This window comes from Juglans microcarpa x Juglans regia, chromosome 4S (genome assembly GCF_004785595.1).
Source record: "Juglans microcarpa x Juglans regia isolate MS1-56 chromosome 4S, Jm3101_v1.0, whole genome shotgun sequence".
Lineage (NCBI taxonomy): Eukaryota > Viridiplantae > Streptophyta > Magnoliopsida > Fagales > Juglandaceae > Juglans > Juglans microcarpa x Juglans regia.
This window is the reverse complement of record NC_054601.1, coordinates 4229484-4246537: the sequence shown is the minus strand read 5'-3', so window position 1 is coordinate 4246537 and position 17054 is coordinate 4229484. Positions and strand designations below refer to the sequence as shown.

The 17054-nt window shown below is 36.7% G+C and overlaps 1 protein-coding gene across 1 annotated transcript; it reads left to right on the top strand.

The window, feature by feature from the left end:
* Positions 1 to 1577: 1577 nt before the first annotated feature.
* LOC121263222 (ubiquinol-cytochrome-c reductase complex assembly factor 1-like) lies at positions 1578 to 10213 on the top strand. Its single transcript, XM_041166053.1, has 7 exons — positions 1578 to 1923; positions 2491 to 2704; positions 4682 to 4848; positions 5877 to 6001; positions 8163 to 8232; positions 8860 to 8908; positions 9845 to 10213. The coding sequence occupies exons 1-7, from the start codon at positions 1768 to 1770 to the stop codon at positions 9922 to 9924; spliced, it is 861 nt and encodes a 286-aa protein (XP_041021987.1). The 5' UTR covers positions 1578 to 1767; the 3' UTR covers positions 9925 to 10213.
* The last annotated feature ends 6841 nt before the right edge of the window (positions 10214 to 17054 follow it).

The window sequence follows — 17054 nt, the reverse complement described above, 5'->3', positions numbered from 1 at the left end:
CCCAAATATTTTTGATCCCTCACAAATAGGTAGTGAAAATAAACTTAAGTTGAATTACGTTTAGATATTAAATTGAATTAAATTGAATTAAATTGAGATGATAAAATATTATTAAAATATTATTTTTTAATATTATTATTATTTTAAAATTTAAAAAAGTTAAATTATTTATTATATTTTATGTTAAAATTTAAAAAAATTATAATAATAAATTGAGATGAATTTACTTACCAAATGAAACCTAAACTTCCTTAAATTTAGAAACTGAATTTTCTTCCATAACGTAAATGCATACTATCATTTGGACGAGCAGTGTTAGGACAATAAAAAAAAATTATATAAAATAAATTTATAAATTGATACAGTTTCATATAATACGTTAAATTTACTTTACAATAAAATGAGATTTATTATCTAATATAAAAAATTATTTTATATCAATTTATAAATTTATTTTTATAGAATTTTGTTATGATTAAAATATTTATCTACCCAAATAATTGTAAAGGAAAAATAAAACACGCATTTCTTCAACGAGACATTGTCGCTTATTCCACAGCAGTAATTTTAACCCTCTCATGTGTCCACTAAATTTCCTTACTGACGTGTTCTATAATAGTATCTGCAAAATAAGAAATTTTACCGTCAATAATGTGTCCATTATGTATAAAGTCTGAAAATAATAAATATTCACAATAATATCAAACATATAATTGTTGATTTCGTACCAAGTAAGGTAACATTTTCTAAGAATTTTACCGTAGAAGGAAACTACCCCTCCCGAGCAGGGCCACTGGCCACAGCCGGTGACTGGTGTCTTTCTATTTTTCAATTTTTGGATAATAAAATTATTTTTCATTATTAAAATTAATTTTTGTAAAACAATTTTGATTTATTTTTTTTTAAATTATAATGACACGTGATAATTTGTCATTAGGCTATATGTTTTTTATTAGTATTCAATGGGTGGAAAAGTTGAAAGAATAACTTATTTTTAAAAAGTAGATATAGTTTTAAATTGGCCATTTAAAAAAAGGGGCCCAAAATAAAAAATTTAGCTTTTTCAATACCAATGACTTATAATGTGAGTATGCATTACTTATACACTTAACATTATATAAATTTCTTTTCAAAACAAAAAAAAAAACATTATATAAATCATTTTCGATTTCTAAATAGCTGAAATCATAAAGTATTATTTTAAATAAAAAACATAAAAAGTTAGTGTAATATATATATATATAAAAAAAAAAAAAATTGTATAGGAGAGGCAGCGTGACCAAATCTACCTAAACAAAAAATTTAACAAATATACGGATGAAATCTCGTGAAATTGGATGGTAACGGAAATGGCGGCGTGGAGCCTCACCCATCTCTTGCCGATGGTAGTTTGTGACTTTATTCTCTCCATGGGGTTGGCAGGGTTTAAGACTTATTAAGGATAGTTACCATTTTCTACGGCACAAAAAGAGAAAAAAAATCGGAAAATCAGTGATAACGATCCAATCAATAAGCAGAGAAGGTCGTCAGCTCTTACTTTTGATTCCAGTAGGTATTTCTGTTCATTTCATTAAATTCGTTTGCTTAATCTTCATCATGTTTCCATTTTGCTGCTTAGAAAACTGAAGACAAAAGTAACGACGATTTTACCTGTTGTCTTCTCTCATTTTATCGGGAATCAAGGGGTGCTTCCAAATTCTGTGTGTATAGTTTTGGTTTCTATGTGTTTGAAGCAATGCTTGTTTGAGTCTTTGAAGGAAACGCACAATGTTGCCAAGATGGGGCAGAACTATTACTAATCTCTCGAGAGTTGGTTTGCAAAACAAATTGAAATTTGGAAAGGACTTCAATGTTGTTTCATGCCGTAGCTATGCCAGGGTTGCTGCTGATTCCATGGACAGAAGTCTCCCGAGTGAACCGCCGGTATGACATAAGAACTACCCATTTTGTAGTTCTGTGAATATATTGCTGGGATTGGAATTTAATTAGTAGTTGTAATCCTGCGACTTTATTTGAAAGGGGATTTAATAACATACAGCTTAATCATTTACAGATCCCTAAATTGGATCGTTACTAGTGAATCTATTCTCTTGTGATTGTGTTTTGGCTTCATTTACACGTGCATTCTTTTTATTTGTCATTCTTTTTAAGTTTTACTTTACTTTTCCTGGTCTTGGAAGATGAGCTCCTATGAGCATGGATTTTAGGCGACCCATGTTGGCTGTGGAACTCGTGGATTTTTGAGATCTACTTTTGTAATCTGTAGTGTGCTACTTTCAGTGGCTTGATAATCTTGTAATTGTGTCAGGCGCTTTACTCTTGAGCACTGAAGTCTTTCCATAAAAATGCCATTTTATTTCAAGTGTCATATAATAGCATGTGCTAATACTACACATGCTTTTTCATACACACACACACACACACACACACATTTAAATTTCATTCTGCCCACTTTGCTTGATACTGAAAGCCACAGAAACTATTCAACAGATTAACTTAGACAGAATGTTTTGGTCTAAGCCCTGTTCACTGGCTTTGGCCCCGGACTCTCCCCTAAGAGCTGAAGAACCAAAGTATGAGGGCATTAAGTATTTTATTCTTAAGCTCATGCTGTTTTATAGTAAACAAAGCAAGTCTATTCGAGGTGCAAATGTGGTATACCGGCGAATCATTTCGCAAGTTGATAAGCCTCTTATTTATGAAGGTGATTCCCTCCTCATTATTTTCATGAATATCATAGATTTTTTTCCTTATTCTCCATAATATTTCTGCTTTTATGGTTACCACCCAGCAGTTTTTTTTTCCTGGGGCGGGAGTGTTGTCAAATTTTTTCATTAGTGGTGAAGTTGCTCAAAGAATGCTCTTTGCCGGTGCCCTACAAATTACAATTCATTTGGCCAGATCGCCAAAGTCCTTAAATTAGAAAACCTTAAAGTCGGTGGTTTATAAGGTCATCTAGGAAATTAAAACAATTAAGCCACAAATTGGTTTGGTGGTTGAGTTTTGTATCTTCTACAGTACGTTTTAGATGAATGTTATCCAGATGTTAATGTTTGCTCTATCAAGAATGCAATTTGCCGGTACCTTACAATTGACTGCATTTGGCCGAATCACCAAAGTCCTTGAATTTGAAAACCTTTAATTCAGTATTTTTTTTTTGATAAGTAATAATTTATTTAAAGAAATAGGCATAAGCCCAAGTACACAGGTCGTATACAAAGGAAACACCTACAACTTCCACACCTATAATTTAATTCAGTGATTTTTTTTTTTGATAAGTAAGAGATAAACTTTATTGATGTGAATGTAATAGGCATGTGTCATGTACACAGGAAGTATACAATAGAACTCCTAAATACATTCTAAGAGCGATGAACTACGGATAGAAATTCATGAATATCATCCCCATTTAATACAATAGCTGAAAACCAAAGCAATAAAGTATGTAGAAAAAAATTCTTCAGCTCCACCGTTGTTTGTTCCTTGTCTTCAAAACAGCGCGCATTCCGTTCCGTCCAAATACACCACATGATACACAACGGAATCATTCTCCAAACTGCTGCCACTTGAGGATTGCCTTGCAATTTTCTCCAACAAGCCATCAAATCCACCACCCTCATAGGCATTACCCAAGCCACACCAACCTTTCTAAAAGTCTCATCCCACAACCCCCTTGCTACATCACAATGTAGTAAAAGATGATCTATCAATTCCCCATTTTTTTTACACATGTAACACCAATCCAACATTACACATCCTCTCTTCCTCAAGTTGTCCGTGGTCAAGATCTTCCTAAGGGCGGCATTCCAAACAAAGAAAGCAACTCTAGAGGGTACACGAGACCTCCAAATGTTCTTCCAAGGAAAAGGGGTGTGATCCTGTGCAATCAAGAGTTTATAATACGCCTTTACTGTGCACTTCTTGTGATCCTGAATCCTCCATTTCAAACTGTCATGCTGTGCCATAGAAGTCCCCAAGGAGTGTAGCAAGCTGAAAAAGTCTAAAACCATAGATAATTCCCAATCATGAATATCCCTATTAAACAAAATATTCCACTGATGCGAACCATGAGCAGATAACCGCACATCTGCCACTGAAGCCTCCTTATTAATTGCAATACGATATAAAGCCGGAAACACCCTTTCCAATGTCTGATCTCCACACCACACGTCCCGCCAAAAACTGATACGGTTGCCCTCCCCTGCGACAAAGCGAATATGATTTATGAAGCTTGTCCACCCCTTCCTTATAAACTTCCATAGCCCCACTCCATGCCCCCTCTCACTTCATTGGAACACCAACCACCCCAAGCAACGCCATATCTAGCATCTATAGTTTCTTTCCACAGAGATCCCCTTTCCAAATGATATCTCCAAAGCCATTTCTCCAACAACGCTTGATTAAAAGTTCTCAAATTACATACACCCAACCCCCCATTCACAACTGGGGCACATACTGTCTTCTAATTAACCAACTGAAATTTCTTCTCCTCCCCTATGCCTCCTAATTCAGTGATTTATAAGGTCATCTAGGAAATTAAGACAACTTAAGGTCTTCCACAAAATGGTTTGGTGGTTGAATTTTGTATTTTCGACGTACGCTTTAGATGAATGTTGGCCAAATATTAATGTCTGCTAAGGTGCTTACATCTCTGTCATTAACTATTGTCTTTAACATGCAGTATTTAACTTGGAGAAAACATTCAAAACAACATTCTCTTTACTTGTACTTCATATGTGGCTTTGCTTACGCCGCCTGAAAGAAGAGGGAAAGGAAGGTGTTGAATTTGGGCAGTACTTGTATGAGATATACAATCATGATGTTGAGCTGAGAGTCTCAAAGGCTGGGGTACGTATAAATACTTACATCTTCAGTTTTAATCTCCTTTTGAAAATTAGAAAGTACTTTAGTGTTTTCGCAGATAACTGATCATGGTAAAAATCAGATTGTCATAAATATCCATGTTCAACCTTTGTATGCTTTCAAAAGAACCTAAGGAATGGGAGGAGGATAGGATGATTTGGATTCCAAATGGGAGGAGGAAATATAAGAAAAATGGGGGATTGGATCATCTATTGTTACATTGTGAGGTGGCCAGGTCTTTGTAGGATGATATCTTCAACCAGACCTGCATGACATGGGCAATGCCTGAAGGATTCCTTTGTAGGATCATATGGGTAATGCTCATATTGCTGTTGTTTGGAAAATGATTCCTTTTTTTTTTTTTGTTAAGTAGGAAAATGATTCCTCTTTGTATTATGTGGTGCATTTGGATGGAGAGAAATTTTATGTGTTTCGAAGAACAGGAGTGCTCTTTGGACGAGTTGAAGAGATTCTTTTTCAAGACTTTATTTACTTGGGCTTCTGTCATTGATTATAATGGGGATGGTTTTCATAATTTGCTTGTATCTCTTACCAATGCCTAGTGTATGTTAGGTGTATTCTGCGTATATTTCCTGTATACTTGGCTATGTCGACTGTTTTCTGTTAATAAAATTTTACTCTTACCTATCGGAAAAAAAGAACCTAAGGAATGGTTTAGAAAGAATTTGTTCCTTAGGTGATAACTCTACGCTCTACAGTTGTTGGCATCTAAGGTTTAACAGATGAAAACATGGCATGATATCAGCGATTCAGCATGGATTTTCTTTTGGGAGAGTGCTGCTGTAGTTCAGTCATTATTCTTGGGGCTAATTGTGTTTGGATGTTGCACGGGTAGAAAGGTTTTGAGGCATTGGAGGCGAGGGGAGCATATATAGGTTGATCGTAATTGAACTATTATTTAGTTGTCTATAACAATGTAAGTGTACTTTATTATTGAGGAGGCTTTACATTTTCGATTTGTGCCTACTGATTATTTACCCTTTAAATGGCAGGTTAACTTACTATTGATCAGATGGATGAAAGATTTGGAGAAAATATTCTATGGAAATATCGTTGCCTATGATTCTGCAATCCTTCCAGAGGCTAGATCAGATGAGCTGCCAAAAGTAATTTGGAGGTTAGACTTGAATCACCAGCTTGTTCTGCCATTGCTTATATTTTAACGGTGTTGATTGGATTTTCTCCAACTATTTAGGAGTAAAAGGACTGAAGACTTGCTTTTTTCTTTTCTTTTTTTAACATTTATATTCAGTTCTCCAAAAGCTTTAGAAAATCTATGTTGCTGCACCTATATTTTTTTCAAGTTCTAACTTAGTTTCAAATAATCCTAGCTTCTTTCCCAACTGTTAGGGCAAGGTCGTCTGTTTTTTTGTCCCAAAAATTATATTGTACATTTTTTGTTCTTCTATGCCTTCCTGCTATTGAGCAATTTAGTCTTCTTACCACTTATATTTTTAACTGGAGAAAAAGATAATCCAGATTACCATGGTTGAAAATGGATTTGATTTTCTAGTATTCCTTTCCTGAAGTTCTTGTTCCTTATGCCCTTTCTACCCTTGGGGAGAGGTGTTACTCTTTCTTTAGCATAAAACCTCCTCCCTAAACCATCCAACATGATCTTTCTTACAACCCACATTGCTTCTTTTTGTAAAGCCAGTTGATGTTCTTATAAAAAATATATATATATATATATATATATAAATAAAGCCAGTTGATGTTATAGTGAACTGTCAACGTTTATGGTATTAATTGGATAAAAGTTACCCATCTAAATAAAATAAAATAAAATTATTAAATTTTTTTTTATATGAATGTCTTGGATATACAGGAATTGTGACTTGGAGGTCAGAATAAGATTCTCACTCACGTGTCTTTTTTTTTTTTTTTTAATTTTTTTATACGTAAAAGAAGTTTTATTAGAAACAAATGTATAGGCGAAACCCATTTACATAGGAAGTATACAAAAGAAAACACCTAAGTACATTCTAGGAAACGGAAAGCGACATCAGAAAATCATAAACGGAAGATCCGTTAGTCACTAAAGCAGAAAACCAAAACAGCAAAGAGTGCACAAAAAAATTCCAAAGTTGCTCCAAAGTATGCTCCTTTTTAAAACACCATTCATTCCTTTCCATCCAAATGCACCACATGAGACACAAAGGGACCATCTTCCAAGCCGCATCCACTTGAGTGCAACCATGAAGCCCTTTTGCGGCATGCTAGAAGATCTACCACTCTCAAAGGCATCACCCAAGCCAAGCCGTTTCTACAAAAAATGCCCTCCCATAAAGCCCTTGCCACCTCACAATGCAAGAATAGATGATCCATGGTTTCCCCATTCTTTTTACACATGTAGCACCAATCCATAACAATAACACCCCGCTTCCTTAAATTATCCAATGTCAAGATTTTCCCAAGGGAGGCAGTCCAAATGAAGAAAGCAAATATGGAAGGCACGTGAGACCTCCAAATACACTTCCAAGGAAAAGGAGGACTATTCTGAGAAGTCAACAGTTTAGTACGAACGAATAGAGAACTTTTTACCCCCCTTAGACTTCCACAACATCCTGTCCTCATCATTACCACCAAGCCTCAGAGTATAAAAAGCTGAAACTTCGTCAATCTCCCAATCATGTACAGCTCTAGTTAAACAAATATCCCACTGGATTGAGCCATTAGAACGACAAAGCAAATCAGAAACTGCAGCATACCAATCAGATGCCAATCGAAAGATAATCGGAAACATGCTATTGAGGGCTCAATCACCACACCAAGTGTCAAACCAGAAACGGATCTTAGAACCCTCACGAGACTTAATGCCAGTTAGATATATCAGCCTCATTTCTTCCCTTTGTGGTACAGAAAATGTTTGTCAATTTCATTGCTTTGGTGTATGGTAAGGTTTGTGGCTTTATGTTCAATTTTCTTGTTCAAAGAGACTGATGAAGACAATTGAGAAGTCATTAGTGATTACTATGTGAATATAATGTGCTTCTCCTATGCATACATTTTCTTTTTATGACATTGATTTGCTACTTAGCAAAAATGAAAAAGCAATTGTTTTGGCAAGTATTAGCTAACAATTGCTTCCACTAATATGCTGCGCAATATTGGAATATAAAAACTATGTTATTGGAGACTTCTTGGAGGGATATACAATCTCAGTAACTATGCAATATCTATTGAAAGCTAATTTGCTGTTGAAGGGACACCATTTCTGACGTTCAATGTTATATTTGTCCTTCTTAACAGTTGCACTAGTGTTGTTTGTGTTGCAGGAATATATTTTCTGATGACGGTTCATCACAGCCAAATGAGCCAAATGATGCTGCATCACGAACAGCTCAGGCATGTTCTCATTTTTACTTCCATTCCCTTGTGCGATTCTCCAAGTTGGTTAAAATGCCTATTTTTTTGGAGCTTCAACCCCATGTATTATTTCTATGCCACACTGGTGAAAAGTTATGTAGTGGTTGCTGATCACAGAGAAAATCCTGGTGAAGAGTTAGTTCTTTGAACACCTAGGGGTTGTTTCAAGTCGTAAGGGCCTTGGATCCTTGGATGCAAACAATTTCTAGGGGTCACATGTCATCGGTGAAAAGTTGATGATTTACCTGATCTGTGTTATGGGGCACGCTACACGGGTCCGGAGTTCAATGTGATAAAAGATATGTCACATTTGCACAACGGATTCTTCATCATAAAAAAAAAAATAGTAGCTCATTGATAGAGTGGTCATGCCTATCACATCGGTTGCATATTCTGTGTGGCCTGTAGATGTAATCTCAGTGTAAAAATAATATGGTTGAGAAAGTTGTCACAATCAAATGTGATCTATAAAGTTTTGCCTCTTTTCTTCTTTAAATTGCTTATTATATTGCTTATGTTTTATTTTGTTTTTAATTTATTGTTTCAAGCATATCTCTCTCCTGTATTGAAGGCATCAGGCCACTGAATATTTGAATACATCCGCAGGCTATGGCAAGGTATGCTCGCCGGGAAGTTGACTGCCTGTCCTTAACTGGTAGGGTACTATCTTTTGTCTTCTTTATATACTTTCAATCTCTAATGGATTAATTGTTGATCATACGTTGATTTAATTTATATTTTGATAAATATAATTCATTGAACTAATCTTATATATAAAAAAAAAAATACATTGAACTAAAGTACAGGAAATATTCAAATGGTTGAGTCAGCTCAATTGGTACATTTCACTCATGAGACAAACAGGTAGAATAACCTTCCTACCCCACCCCCACTCTTAATAATCCCTTTATTAGGAAGGCAGAAGAAAAACAATTGTCGGGAGATGGCTTGATACCAGATAGGATAGCTAACTAGTTGAACAACCCACTTTTTATTTTTTTTATTTTTATTATTATTTTTTTATGGGTTATGAAAATTGTTGGGGGATGGTAAGTAAAAGAACAAACCAGCTTGACCTGGTAATGGGTTGTAAAAACTCCCTTTCTGAGGCTTCCTTGGTGTCAACACACACACACGCACACTTTTTCTCCCTTGGTAAAATAATTTCATTACAAAGGAAAAGAGACATCAGGAGGCGCATGAGCGGCTGACTTTGGCTGAAGGGTGACAAATGATCCAGCAGCAAAAGCGTGAGAGGGAAAAAAGGAAGAGGAAAAAAGGAAAGAAGGGGAATGAAAAGGGAGTAGGATAGAGAAGATAATAGGGGAGAGGGTTGGGCGGATGATATAGCCAGAGCTCCATCGGCTGCCCTAGGTGGTCTCTGATTTTTGGAAGCCTCACTGGAAGCCTCACTGCTGCCCCACACATCCCCTTAACATATGATATTCTATTCCCTACAATGCACTTGGTATTTCTGATTTTTGAGTATATTCCCTTTGAAAATTGCACCAACTTATTACCTATTGGATGTTTTCACTAATACGTTTCCTAGTTTGTTCGCTTGACAAAGTTACGGAATTTGGATGTGCAGACAAAGAAGCTATGCTTTCTGGGAACTTCATGTTTACCTCGTTAGAGACACAGAAGTTGAATTCGAAGGGGCGTAGGTGAGACTCCATGGGTCAAATTGAAAGTTTCAATTTCACAAGTAATTCCTGCTGAAAATCCTATATATCTTCATTTGATAATAGCTGTAAAGTCCTAAAAAGGAATATGATTGATTTTGCCATTTCATTAATCTTCTCACCGAGTGGTTCAACAAGTAGGATGCCCTTGAATTTTGGTGGAACCAGTTGTCAGTGCCGGCTATTAAGGCTGTAATAATTGGTTTACATATACTGATGCTGTATTTCAAAATGTTTGTTTAAAATTCTAGAGCAAGATTGTCAGTTTCTTACCACCCAATTCTCTTAACAAGAAACTATCTTATATTTCTTGATGATGTTCTTGCAGTACTCATTACCTTAATAAAAATAGTTATACTATATACTTCACTCTTATTACACTCGTGCTGATGTGGTGTTATTCATCAACCATCAGATATATTTCCTTTTGAGAAATGATTGTTGCAACCGTCTGTGTGCAAGTGTCGCGCAATCAATTTAAAAAAAGTGAATAAATACAGAACCAATATAAAAGGAAATTAATTTTTTAATAGTGGATCTCACTCTTTTTCAAAGTGACTGCACGGTACTTGTGTACTCTATGACTGTATGTAGTATTACTCTTTTCTTTTTTAAACTTATCAAAAGTAACAAATTTAAGGATTGATGACTAATGCCACGTTAACAAAATAAGATAGGAATAAAATGAGGTCGTATATAGCATTTTTCATATAAAAATCATCACAAGGAACTCGAATGAAATCAGCCAAGCATTTGAAGTAAGAGAATCTTACAAACTAACATGATTTGATATGATACGTCAGATCTATTTTTAGTATAAATAATTTTATAATTTGATGTATCACATCAATTTACATCAGTTTATAAATTTAGGCCAATGGATTTTGGTCCCAGTATTCGGAGGTTCAAATCCTTCCGTTCCAAAACATACCTATTATATACCATATCTGATTATATATTGTAATATATCATATCAGATTATATATGTATTGTATTAGAATACATATTTTCTAACAAAAGAAAAGATTGTCTCTCTTTTTTTAAACAACTTTCTGTTTTTTTATTAAGACTATAATCAAATAATAAATAATATTATAAATTTAAATCAGTTTGTAAATTTATCTGACGAAGTATTGTTACCTCAAGTGAGTTATGCTGGCGTTGTTTTCTCTATATGCGCTTCAAGAAAGACTCGAGCATAAAAGCAAAAATGAATGCAGTCACAGCTTAGGAAGATAAAAAAAAAAAAAAAAAAAAAAAAAAAAAAAAAAAAAAAGACGTTGACCCGAAGGTAGAAAGGCCATGGACCTGGAAAGCAAGTGCGTTGACCGGCGCTCTCGTGTTAAACCATTCGTTGATATAATTATTTGATACGGATAAATATGACAAGGACAAACTGGACGAGGAACTTGCCATGAACATATATAGGATAATTCGAATTTTTTTTTTTTTAAGATAGAAGGCAAACAAGCAGAGAGGCCGGGGAGATGTGGAGATAATGGAACATTTCAGTCATGAGCATCCGCTAACCTTCATCGAAAGTGCGACAACACTTGGAAGAAAGTACCGCAACAAGATTAAATTATTCACAAGGTGCGACAAAATCTGCACCGTTCCACTCTATGCTTGCACGGAATGCTCCTTCTATCTGCACAAATCATGAGCAGAGCTTCCGAGAGAGTTCCAAAACCCCCTTCACCCACATCCTCTCACGCTGCTCTTTGATGCGGAGAATTCAGTTGCTTGCGGGGCTTGTTTCAAAGCTTGCAGTGGCTTCTACTTGCGCTGTGAGGTATGCGATATTTACCTGGATATTGGTTGTGCTTTTCTTATGCCCATTGTAGGAGATCAAGGCTGTAAGCAACTACAACACTTCACTCACTTGCATCCACTGACACTAGTTGCGAAAGATTATTGTTGAGGTTGTGTTTCGCAGGCTTGGGCAATTTCACACTCCCGGTATTCAAGTGCTAGCCTGCATAGTTACAATGGGAGGGATCTCAGAGTCCGTTGATCTTCTGATGCTTAAGTCAGTATATTGAAGAAGATAATAAACGGAAGCAAAAACGATAATGTGTATGAAGGATGAAAGTATTTTTCTCATTGCCTCATTTGCTGTTTGGTTGACCCTTATTTATAGTTACCGATTAGGATTCCCCTGTAGTGGGGTGTTGTGCAGCATGAGGCAATACGCTCCGTGCAATTTATTCACCGAGCAGCTTCCATGTCGTCACCTTGCCGAACAACGATAGTCCCAGGCCTTCTCTGTGCACTGCTCAGGTCTTGGGCCGCATTCAATGAAACACGCTCTACGCTCTGGGGCGCATTAAATGCGACGTGACCTTTGTTCTGGGCCACATTAAATGAAACGTATTTCCTGTCCCGCGTCCCTTCCATCTGGTGATGTACGTCACGTTCCCCTCCCCTCTTTTCCTAGTCTTCATCCAGATCTCTTGTCCCGTTACCAAAGCCCAACCCGAGTTTCCTATCCATACTCTGATCTGGGCATTTACCTTCCTTGCCCAGACTTAGGTGACAAGGCTGGGCCTTACTTTCGGCCCAACCTCCCACAATGTATTCTTCCTGCGACCCTGGCCTAATGTAACGGATTTTCCCCCATCACAATTATGGTGTTATTAATCGCGTTAGATGCCTCATATGTTGGGACTTCTGCTCGGGTCTTTGCTATGGTTGTGATCCTTGTGGCATCTTTCTTCAGCAACCATGTGCTGAGTTCCAGTGCCCACAAGAGATCCAAAACTTTAGGCATCCATGCCCTCTCACCCTGCGTACTCGAGTCAATTCCTTTCGTTGCCAAGCCTGTGACACTAGCATGCTGGGCATTTGTTACCATTGTGAGCGGTGCTTATTCTTTATTGATGTTGGATGTGCTTTGTTGACCAGCCTAGAATTGGAAGACCAAATGCAGATCAAACATTTCAGCCATAAGCACCCCCTTCTCATTCGGAATTTTGATTGCAGTGACCGAGCCTACTGTTTTGCGTGTGGAACAAACCACTCAGGACCAACTTATATCTGCAATCACTGCAGGTTTTCACTCCATAAATCTTGTGCTAGGTTTCCTCCGAAGATCTATGACCTCCTTCGCACAAACCACCCTTTAACCCTGCGTTTATGGCCAACGAGTAAAGATTCAACCCAAGTAGGATATCCATGCGATTTGTGCTACGGCGATTGCAATGGCTTGACTGGCCTACATGCGTAGGCCGTGTGATTTTGACTTGCATGCTGAATGCACTGAGCTAGTTCCCACTATAAAATATGAAGGTCACAAACACCTTCTCTTGTTGGTCTAGAAGATAGGAGGACTTGGAGACAAGTGTAATGCCTGTGACAAACCCTGTGATTCCTGGGCTCTCTGTTGTCATCACCGCGATTTCAATCTCCATCTACGATGTGGTCCATTACCATATGCAATCAAACACAAATATCATTTAGATTCCCTCACTCTCACTGAATCCCCCGTTCGAGATGATTCAGACGACAAATTCTACTGTGATGCTTGTGAGGAAGAAAGAGATCCACGATCACCCATGTATTATTGCGCATCATGCCTATTTGTAGCTGACATCTCGTGTGTCATCTTTGAGGTATGCTCATATATATATAAATATATATTTACATAGTATGTATGTTTGTGTGTGTATATATATATATTTACATAGCATCTCTCTTATTATTTATTGCAATAAAGGGAAATCTTTTGTATATATTCAACTTAATACAATGCAGTTTATGGAATCAATATTTTTGAAGCGTGTTTTGTAGCCATCAGCTGCCATGGCACTCCCAGTACTTACACGAGTGGAAGAAGTGGTGGCTGGGTGTGACTGCATCACCTCCGATGTCAAAGTTAGGACTTCTTGGGCAGAGCCAAGGAAGAAGGAAAGTAGTAGAGAGCTAGAGAGAGAGTGATTGAATGAGTGATATGTTGCTAGTCTTTTCCTCTTTATATCCAATCCCTCATCAGACCCTTCTATCGGTTTAATTATCACCCTTGTTTCGGATGGTATGGCATTACATTTAATGCAGTTGATCCTGCGGGAGACAGGATCCCGACCGGTCTTTCCCTCATTAATGCATTGAGTCTAGAGGAACCGTCATCTGTTTTCCATTTCCCGAGCCTGTCTATGCCCTCTTCCCTATCACTTCTTGGTCGTCCAAGCCATCAATCATGGGTTTTAGTGGGGTGGCTCGGGCCTGGCCGACTAGGTATAAAAAGTCATTTCCAAATATATAACTATATATATATATAGTTATTTTATTTTTAAATCGATGCGTCATCCACATCATTTAAATGATAAAATTTGATTTGTAAGATTTTAATTTAAAATTTATTTTTCAAATCAAAGTATGTCATGTAAGTATTTTACTAGGTGTGCTCTATTGACTGGCAACAAAAATTTTCGTATATATATATATATATATATATTGCACAAATGATAAATAATTAAGGCATTCCCATGATTATTGGGATTACATTCAAGGCACTCAATATTCCCTATTCTGAGCAGCAATCATGTGATTGCATTTGATGAGTGCAGCAGATTTGCATCCGTCACATTAGCCTCACTTTCCTTATATGCAAACAGTCTTGTGAGGCAAGCTGTAAGGCAATTGTTTAGGGATTGGTTGGTGCAGTAGATTATACTCATAGCATTTATATAGCATGAAGGCTTGTGTGTGTGTGTATATTTTTTTTTTTAATAAAATGTTTGAATATATATTTATATGGCCATCATCTAGCTAAGAATGATCTTGCATCATGGCTCTTGACCAACGTTCGAATGGTTGTGATCAAGTTGGGCGATGGTTGAAGGGAGAATATGGGGATGTGGAACTGAGGACGCCCCAAGGAAAACTAGGTGGAAAGGTGATTGCGAAAACCCAGGAGCTAAAAGAGTTCCTTCAAACAGAAGATGCTCAGGCGATCAAAACATGTAGTGAGCCGGGACAAAATTTCGAACTCGAGGACTCCAATCATGATTTACTGCTAACTTGGGATGATCTGCTAAGCATTCGAAATACATGGTGACGTAGGAGTACAGAAAGCAGAGGTACCTAAGCCTGCTTTAACCTTTCATCATATAAAAAACTCCTTGACTGAAGAGGAATCTATGGAATTGGAACAAGCTTTTAGCGACTGAAGAAAGAGGGAGTAGCAGTACTAGTGCTAATCAAGATCCGAACTCTTCTGATGATAAGCAGGATAGCCCAGATATTTCTTCTTTCTGGACGAGGCCTACATAGACTTTGAGCAAAAGATTGCTTTGGGGCCCAAAGAATCTATGGAATTTTGGGATGAAGAGGAGGAGATTGTTAATGTCAGGGATTACTTGGTGCCTGGGAGCTTGGTCCCTATCCTAGAAATCTTGTTCTCCAAATATGGGGATGTCAGTGCAGATACCACTCTTATCTTCTGGAGTAAAGATGTGCCTCTTTATTGTATTATGTGGGACTTTAGACAGCATGTACAACACCAGGGTTTTAGACATCTCAGAAGATCAACTAAGAAATTGGTGGAAGTACTTGAAGGCCTTGCTCTCTGCGGGGTTCAAAATTCAGTTTGCTTTTGATCATTTGAAGAGAGTTGCGCATGCTTACTTTGGACTTCGGCTTAGAGAGGGAGTAGATACCACCCTTTTCCAGCTTAATAGAGATATCACTGAGTGTTCTGAACAAGTCAATAAACTTGCTAAAAACTTGGAGCTAATGAAGTTAAGAAGGGACCGCATAATATCTGAAAATTTTGGGATCAAGTCTAGCTTGATTGACCAGTGCTTGCAAGAAGCCTTCAAATTAAAGTGGAGGAAAGCTGGACAGGGTCTGGAGCTTAATCGGCGACACTAGAAAAATGGGAAATCTGTGCACTGTTGTTGTATCTGTTCTCCAACGATCTTTACTTTCAAGGATACGCAGACAATATATGTATTTACGAATGTGCAGCAATTATTAATTAGTACGTAATTTCGAAGTCGATGCGATATCTCATCGAGACTTTTTTTTTAAGAATTTTTTATTCAAATTTGAGAGTCTAAAGTACGAGAGATAGACACACAAAATTATCTTATGTAATTTTAAATAATTTTTTTTTGTATGTTTCTTAAATTTATCTATTTTTTAAAATAAAGTATGTGGAGACTCCACACTTCAAACTGCACATATAATTTCTTTAATTATATTAATGAGTTGTTAAATAAATTGTAAAATAAATGTAGTAAAAATATTCTTTCAGCAAGAACACCAAAAACTAACACGAACCAAGATTGAATCAAGAAATATAAACAGAAAAATACATCAGATAGAAAAACAAGAGAATAGAACGAATATACCAAGATCACAAGGATTTAACTTGGTTCGATCCTTACTGATCTACGTCCACAGAGGAAACTGGCCAGAGATCGTGTTATTCAAGCTTCAAATCTCAAGAATGTACAAGTTACAAGATTCAGGTCATCAGTATGACCTTAACTCTCTCAATCTCTCGAAGATTTACAAGTTTCTCTCTGAAAAAATCCTCCTCTCTCGAAGCCTCTCTCTGTTTCTTTGTATTTCCCTAATTTCTCATACGGCTACAGTGGATATCATAAGCCTTATATACGGCTACGACTTCAGTAACCCTAATTACACGGATTCAAACCACATGGAGATGTGTTAGCCGCTAGATTACGCCAAGAGCGTCAGAATTGCAAAGATAGATGAAGGCACGTGGTCACTTCTTTGACCATTAGATACAAACCAAAGAAATTACAATTTTATCCTACTAAAAATAAATTGTTGACACACAATAGTCATCAATAAATGTATCAATTAAAAAAAATAGAGAAAACAATAGTCAACCACCACCAACAACCGTTGGTTGTTAACTTGTAATTATCATTATTCTGTTAGAGAGTGCTCTCTAATCATTCAAGCATTTAAGTGGGGCCAGGTTTGTGTGATTAAGAAGGTATTAATCCCGCAGTATCCAATAAAGAAGAGGCACACGCATCCATCAATGGATCTAATTACCACAAACCCAAAAACAAATGAAGAAATTTGAGACAGAAAAAGAAACACAACCACAACAGTTTACTCGGATGAAGCATCACATGC

Coding starts and splice junctions, on each gene's coding strand:
- LOC121263222 (XM_041166053.1), top strand. CDS start 1,768: ATGTTGCCAAGATGGGGCAGAACTATTACTAATCTCTCGAGAGTTGGT. Junction 6,002..8,162: donor CTGCCAAAAGTAATTTGGAG/GTTAGACTTGAA, acceptor TTTGTGTTGCAG/GAATATATTTTCTGATGACG. Junction 8,909..9,844: donor TGACTGCCTGTCCTTAACTG/GTAGGGTACTAT, acceptor TTGGATGTGCAG/ACAAAGAAGCTATGCTTTCT.